Source organism: Poecilia formosa, unplaced genomic scaffold (genome assembly GCF_000485575.1).
Source record: "Poecilia formosa unplaced genomic scaffold, Poecilia_formosa-5.1.2 Scaffold3, whole genome shotgun sequence".
In the NCBI taxonomy this organism is placed as follows: domain Eukaryota; kingdom Metazoa; phylum Chordata; class Actinopteri; order Cyprinodontiformes; family Poeciliidae; genus Poecilia; species Poecilia formosa.
Genome location: NW_006799942.1, coordinates 1233362 through 1241268, shown reverse-complemented (window position 1 = coordinate 1241268; position 7907 = coordinate 1233362). Strand labels below are relative to the sequence as shown.

The 7907-nt window shown below is 34.9% G+C and overlaps 1 protein-coding gene and 1 pseudogene across 1 annotated transcript in view; one reads left to right on the top strand and one right to left on the bottom strand.

Moving 5' to 3' along the window:
* The window catches only part of asl (argininosuccinate lyase), an 8501-nt gene extending 5473 nt beyond the window's left edge, over positions 1 to 3028 (bottom strand). The window contains exons 1-2 of the mRNA XM_007553621.2: positions 2918 to 3028; positions 2551 to 2745 (exon numbers count right to left, since the gene is read on the bottom strand). Coding sequence (XP_007553683.1) covers positions 2551 to 2745; positions 2918 to 2932 — 210 coding nt within the window. The 5' untranslated portion in view covers positions 2933 to 3028. The remainder of the gene's footprint in view (positions 1 to 2550; positions 2746 to 2917) is intronic.
* A 946-nt stretch (positions 3029 to 3974) lies between these two features.
* LOC103139127 (protein FAM111A-like) lies at positions 3975 to 7768 on the top strand (annotated as a pseudogene).
* The last annotated feature ends 139 nt before the right edge of the window (positions 7769 to 7907 follow it).

Genomic DNA, 7907 nt, shown 5'->3' with positions numbered 1-7907 from the left:
CTACCTTAGCAACTACGTTTTAGACTCCTATTCTTCCAACCCAGAAAAGGAATTAGACCAGAAGATACTTACTTATACTTATCTAGCAACCCTGGATAGGAGTATCTAGTATTTAGAAACAGTGGAGTACTCACTTTTAACCCAGAAAGGGGATTAGATTAGTCACTCTTTAGCTTATTTTTTCAGAAACTGTAGAGTACTCACTATTGAGATCCAGAGACCAGAAGCCCAGAGGATACTTTTGGATCAACATTGTTAGACTATTTTTCAGACTCCTATTCTCCCAACCCAGAAATGGAATTAGACCAGAGGACACTTAGCAACCCTGAACAGCAGCACCTAGTTTACATACTTTAGATCAACATTAGATTATTTTTCTTTTTTTTTCTTTTTTGCCCTTTCCTTTGGTTTGTTATTTTGTTTGTATTTCCTTTTAATTCATGTAAAACACTTTGTATTGCCTTGTTGCTGAAAATGTGCTATATAAATAAGATTAACTTTACCTTTTGCCTTTAAATGTTTATCATCTCATAGATATTAAAATGAACCAAACTGATTCAAACAAAATATTAGCTAAACTGGATTAATTATAACTGGTTATTGGACCCATTTATCTTGTAAGTTACACTTAGTTAAAGGGGAAGTATTTTGTGTTTTCCAGCCACAGTAAATCATTTTAGAGCACAATCAAGCAACTATGTTACTTTCAGTTATTATAAAATGCTGTATATGTCAAACGTGACCTAGAAGAAATTTGACTTCGTAAATTGAAATTGGGCTTCTGTCTTTTTAAGAAGATCTTTCCAAAACTGGATGTAATCACTACATCGATCCTCTATTCATCATTTAACAATATTATTACCAGCGTTTCACTGAGAAGTAGCTCGTATATTGAGCTCAGTAGGTGCACAGTTCCACCAGGTGTTCTCTAATTGCTGCTGGCTAGTCTGAAGGATCTGTGTGGGGTAGGGCTGCTCTGTGAGGCGGAAGCTCTGAAGCTTGGAAACTGCAGCTCAGAGGAGGAGCTTCAACCTCGAAGGTGGAGTTATGTCCACCCAGGCGCTTTCAACAGCTGAATGGTTGCTATGGAGATTAAAGGATTTCTCAGACATCCATGAAAGAATCAAAGCAGCGCTCCAGGTATGTTTTTGATGTGGAAATAACATTAGAAAATGATGCAAAACTAAAAATATATAATACCCCTTTAAACTATAATGACATGAAATAATTATAAAACGTATCCATAATTAGTTATATTTTTCAAATTCTGCTAAGCAGGCCGAAGTATAGTTGGTTTTTCCAGAGTTACTTGCACTGATGAAGCAAACACTAGTATGAAATGGAGCAATGCACAAAATGCCCTGAATGAAAGAGCCAGCTGACACCTGTCACATGATGACACTATTGTATGCAACTCACTCAGCAGGAAGCAGGAATCCTGCACCACGGCACATTCTCAGCTGTCATCTATTAACCAGAGTCCACCAGACAGCTATGCACAGAATCAATCTTCTGCAAGTTTTAACATAATAATAGTACTGTCCAAAGCTTGAGTGTCTGTGGGTGCTTTGTGTTTTGTGTGTTGAAAATTCAGAGACATTCAGTTCTCTCAGTACTCAAACCTCTTAAAATTTCCCAAATTTTGCCACATTACAACTATAAATTGCAGTTTATCATGTTGGTATTTTAGTATAATGGAAGGAAAAACATAGTTGTCATATTTTATACATAAAAATGTGAAGCAGGTTAGGGTTAGGCCTGCATTGTATTCACCCCTTTATTATAATACTCTATTATAAAATCAGAGGTGGGTAGAGTAGTCAAGAAAATGTACTCAAGAAAGAGTAGCTCTACTTCAACACATTTTCACTCAAGTAAACGTAAAAAGCAGTTGTACAAGTATTTGGTAAAAATGTTACTCAAGTACTGAGTAACTGATCAAAATATCAGTCATTTAATATTTAAAAGTACATAATCAGACAGACCAAAATATAAAGCCAAAATATAAAGCTATGTGGAAATTTTGGTATTTTAAGGACCAGAATGACAACAATTCATATAAGTAACTTATGAACCTTTAACAAAAACTGCAGGTGTGTGTCTATGTTTGGTAATTTTTTGGTTAAAACATGCTTTTTTTTATTCAGTGGGTAGAAAATCTAGAAACTTTACTCAAGTAAGAGTAGAGATACTTCATAATGAAATTACTAAAGTGAAGGTAAAAAGTACAGCGTTGTAAAAGTACTCCTAAAATACATAAAATAAATAAATAAATAAATAAATAAATAAATAAATAAATAAATAAATAAAAGTTACTCAGGTAAATGTAATTGAGTAAATGTAACTAGTTACTACACAACTCTGGTGTCTAACAATTTTTGGTTATAACAAGCTTATTCTCCATTTAGTGAACACAGTATCCAGAAATATTACTTAAGTAAGATACTTACTATACTTTACGATACTTACTAAAGTAAATATAACTAGTTACTACCTAACTTGGTCTATTATAAAATCCAGAGCCGCACGTCCAGCACAGTTTATCCATACCTGGTCCATCCCCTGCAGAATTTGCTCCATCTCCTCCGTGCTGACCAGGTTCGCCTTTTCCAAAGCTTTGACATACGCTTTGCTCCCTCGGATATCAGCATCCCACATCCTCTGGTCATAGGTGATGGACTCATTGAATTTCTCCATGATTGGGTCGGTATCTCCAACGAAACGGCCTCCCCACAGCTTGCTTCCCTGTAGAACAAACAAAAGAGCAACAAATGAGCTAAAAAACTATCTTTAGTCTGTTAACAGCTAGCTATGAGGTTCACTTTCGTTGAAAACAACAGCGTGTTTAGATAAAGTCCAGCTGACTGTGAGAACAACATCGGAACAAGTGTTGGCTGTCTCTTCAGCTGAATCGTACCTCAGTGTTGGCCATGTTTTAGTCCTCCTCGGAGATATGTGGAGTCGTAACTGGGGATAGTTGTTGGCTGTGGGAAGGATAGAAGCCAAGGGGCCGTACAAATTAGTGTCGCTTTAAAGAGCGTCAGCAGAGACGTCAATGCGTCTTCTGTTGCTAGGTAAAAGCCCGGAAAAACAGGAAGAGAGCAGCGTTTCTTTCTTTGAAGGGATCTACTGCAAGATGCAAGTTGTAATGGCTTTTATTATAATTTATAATAGTTTTGATATATTGTTAAAAAATATGTTTTTCAATTCAATTTCTGGGAAAATATCTATAAATTAGTGTGTCAACATTTAAACAAAAACAAATAATTTCAAAAAGATCAACAATTGCAAACATTTATTTATTTATTTATTTATTTATTTATTTATTTATTTATTTATTTATTTATTTATTTATTTATAAGATTTTGGATTTTAAAAATATAGAATGAAAAAATTCTCCCAACATAACATTGTGGAGAAAAAAATAGTTAATGTTTCCAACTATACAGAATTTGTTGTTATAAATAAATACAGTTAAAGAGTTTTTGAAAAAAATAATTAATTGCCATGATACGGAGCGTGAACAGATTATTTCAGACAGCTGAAATATTTGATTCTCCAGACATAACTTTGGCAAATAAAGATCAAATGTTCCCAAATCCCCATGATTTGTTGCTAATGATGAGAGGAATAAACACAGTTAAAGACTTTCTGCTTCCATATATTTGGAAACATATATTAAAATGTCCATGTTCAAAACATGGAAATTATACAATTTAAGCAAATTAACATTAAAATTACAGCACACAGTTTTATTTTCTGAAAATAACTCACAAATTTAAGATCAGGTCAATGTACCAAGAGTTTACTTTTTATTTTAGACAACATTTTTATTGCAAATACAAAGAAAAACAAAGTAATAAAACACAAAATATCAAAAAGTATAGGCTTCAACAGTAAATACATTGCTATGAAAACAAAACATAATAAAGCAGATATTACAGACATAACAAATGAAAAAAATCAGAGATATACACAACAGTCATATGTGTTTAAAGCTTTTTTGACCGTACTCTTGGAAATAGTGAATAAATGTAGTTCGATTTCCTTAACCAAAACTGTAAAACAATGTGAAGTATTGTGAATGTCTCTGTGCTGCTCACTGCACTGACTGCATCAGCTGGGGGCAGTAGTTCCCTGATTCCTTTTTGGAAGGGAAGAAGAAGAAGAAGAAGAACCAAGCGCGCTAAAACTGCCGTCATTTGAAGTGTTTCTTTTTTTGAGTTAATAATTTAAGGTAAGCTTGGCTCGTTTTTCACCGATCACATATTATATTATGCAGTGGTTTCAAAATTCATTCATCGACGGCCAGAGTCCTGCAACTTTTAGATGTGTCCCTTGAACTAAACACTTGAATTAAATAAAACTGCGTCACTAGCATGCAGTTTAGCTCTACAGAGCTCTGCTAATGAGCTAATATTCTAGCCAAGTCTGCTGAAGCTGAAATGTTGCAGGACCCTGTCCTTTGATGACGGGAATTTGAGTTTGTTGCAAAGGTTATTTTAAAGCGAAAAAACAACAACTAAATATTAGATTCTTAAAACGAGGTAACTTGGTGTTATTTTCCTCGGCTTTTAAATTAGCTAACTTATGTTATGCAGTTTCGAGGTGCGTTTTCCACACTTTCTAATAATGAAAGTATGTATAGTCATCAGTATTCTATATTGATGTTTTATTTGAATAAAAAATATACTTTCTTTTGTCACTTAACAGGGGAAATACACACTACACCCTCACCACGATCCAGCATCTTGCTCATCCTTGACAAGGTTAAATGTTTCATCCATGCTTTCTTCATATTGTGACCAGATCTTTGTACTGAACAGTAGCTTATTTTAATGATAGAAACAGCTTTGAGTAAAAGTTTTTAGAGTCCTGACTTAATTTATCCTGTTTAGTTTCTGATTACTTGGGACAGTGAACAACAGAAAAACTTACACATAAAAAAATCTGAAGTCTTTTTAGTCAGATTATTCTTATATCCTTATAAGACTTTAGAAACTAAATCTGTTTAGTCATAATCTTTAATGCACTTGTGATATCATTTTGAACACTGCAATCAATGACAATTAAACCTGAAGAATTAACTTTATTATTGTTTTCTGTTTTCCAGAGGAAAAAAACATGGCCAACCAGAATGATGAAACTCCTCTTCCGCTTACTGTATGCAATGCTTTAAAGATTTGGTGCAATATATTTTCTATTATAGCATTTAAAAGATAAGTTAACAATAACATTGTGCAGTTTTGCACAGATGGTTTGACTGTGGAAAGCAGTTTGACATTAGACTGAACTAAAGTTTATATTACATTTTTCTTCTGATAGGACCAAGAGCTGCATCCGACTCATTCGTTTTTTTGGAGATGTAAGGAGAAACATTTCAACAACATGACCTGCAATAAAGCTGGGACTGTAGAGGAATCGCTGAAGAACAGCCCCCAATTTGCAAAAACTGCAAAGAAGAACAAAGAGAAAGAACTTGTTATTATAAAGGATGGAAAAGCCATCAGTTCACACTTTCCTTGCACTTTAATTAAAAAAGGAGATCATCTGACTGTGAAATATGTAAAAGCTGTAGAGTGGCCAAAGAAACCGGTTGGTGCCTATGTTTCTCTGCAGGAACAAACCGCCTTCTAACCTTATAATGTTCCATCTGTTGACAAAGGGAGGTAAAAATATAACTAGAATCATGAAAAACTCAGCTCTGAAAGAATTCCAAGAAATTTCTGTTTATGCTTACAAAGGAGAGCGAGTGAAGGCAGCTCTGAAAAGAGATGGACGTCTTCACTGCTCCATATTTAAGAAGAACTTTGTGCTTTCTAATAAAAGCACTTCAGTAAAAACAGAGCTCTCTAATCCTGTTGATGAGCTCAATGATGAAACATTCCAGATTATTTTGCTAGACAAGTCAGATCCACCACTGAGTTTGCCTGGTAGCCTTGATGAAGCATATCTGCTGTCAAATGAAGACCAGGGTCAGTCTGAGGCAGAGGATAACATCACAGTAAAACAGAAACCAGAGGCCAATGTGGAAATAACACCAAGAAATCTAGTGCTGGAAATAAATAATTCAAAAAGGACGAAGAACCAGTTATGTTTCCAGTTTGAGGAATTTGTGAAAGGCATAAAAACTCAGGCTCCGACCCTGTGTCATCTCCAGAATCTGTTCCGTGTAGACTTTAGTCAGAGTACTCAGATGTGCAGTGAGGTGAAAACCATGAAAAGGCTGATGTGTCTCAGTGATTCAGTCTGTCAGGTGAGAATAAATGGCCAGCCAAACGGAAGTGGGTTCCTCCTGTTTAGTAACTACGTCTTCACTAATGGCCATGTCGTTAAAGATATTTATGATGAAAAGAGGTGCCAGTTCAACGAGAGAGTCTCTGTACACTTCTCTTATGAAAGTGTGGAACAGTCTGAAGGAGCACTGGATGTGTTGGAGCTTGTTTGCTTTGAGTTGAACCCTGAAGTGCCCGGTGGTGACTGGGCTTTGTTAAAGCTCAGTGCACACCAGGGACTCCCTCCTGGTCTGTTAAAGCATATTGGCTTTCTTCCCAAAGATGGTGGAATTTGCATCATTGGGCATCCAGAGGGAGGAGTGAAGAAAATAGATCCATGTCTCATTGTTCCCTCTCAAAATCGCCTTCAGGTTGTTGAAAGACACTGCAGGGAGAATCAGGGCCCAGTTCAGTTTGTTACTCGCTCTTTTTTTGAGGGCGTAGGAGCATCTGTTCACCAAAAATCTTTTCTTACCTACGAATCCTGTTTTTATTATGCCTCCTCTGGTTCTCCTGTTTTTGATAAGCACTGCAACGTCGTGGCGATGCATTCAGGGGGGTACATCTACCGTTCTGCCAACGGTGAAACCAAAAGTGTGATAGAGTTCGCTCATCCTTTGCTAGCCATTGTGGAGCGCCTCGTTATCCAGATGGTAGTGAGAGAGAAGTTTGATGCATTGAAGGGATACTTGGCTTCCAGTTATGCTCAGCACGAAATTGTTATGGAAGGCATAAAGAATCTGGTTGAGAAAGAAAATATCATAGAGTTTAGAAATGCAGTCAACAATTTGCTCACTGTTAGTAATTTGAATGATGTGCCGTTAAACAAATTTTTGAAGTTCTTCAGTCAAAAACACGAGCACATCCCGATGGAGGTTTCCTAAATATACCATTGGTAAAGTGCTGACAAAAATTTCTTGCGGTTTTGTTTAGGGATCCTTTTTTCTAAATTTTTTATTTTATTATTAAACAACTCAAAATCATGTACACATGCTTTTTGTAGATAACACCTCTGGATTTTTTTTTTTTTTAAGGTAAATGTGAAAATGGACCAAATATATTCACTCATTTCATTTAAAATGAACTAGAATACAATGTGAGAATGAAATAAAACTGTTTCTCTGAATGTTCTTCCATCTTAAAGCTCTTTTAATACTGCATCTAATTTGGGAACTTACTGGGTAGTAAAATAAACAACATTGAATGAAATTCTTATCTTTCAAGATTTGCTACATTTCTTTAAATATATTAATATTAAAAATTATGTGTTGATGAGATTCTTGGATATCTGTGAAATACTTTTAAGGTAAAATATATCCTTATAATGGTTCATTTTAAATTACAACAAAACGGTTTCCCTGTCCTTTCTGGAGAAAATACTTCTGATGGCCTAGTTGTACTTTATTTGTTTTGAAATTTTCAAAGTTGTGCAGTAATGTGATGATTGTCTTTCTTTGGAGACTGCTGACATTTGATGCACTTGCATTCACTGTTTTGATCTTTGTCTTTTTTCTGTATTATACTTTATTTTTGGAAAGAGTCTTTTATAGCTACATGTTTCATTATTTAGTATAAAACAATTTATTTTATATATATTTTTTTCTTTTTTAAATGTTGACATAAAGCTTTATG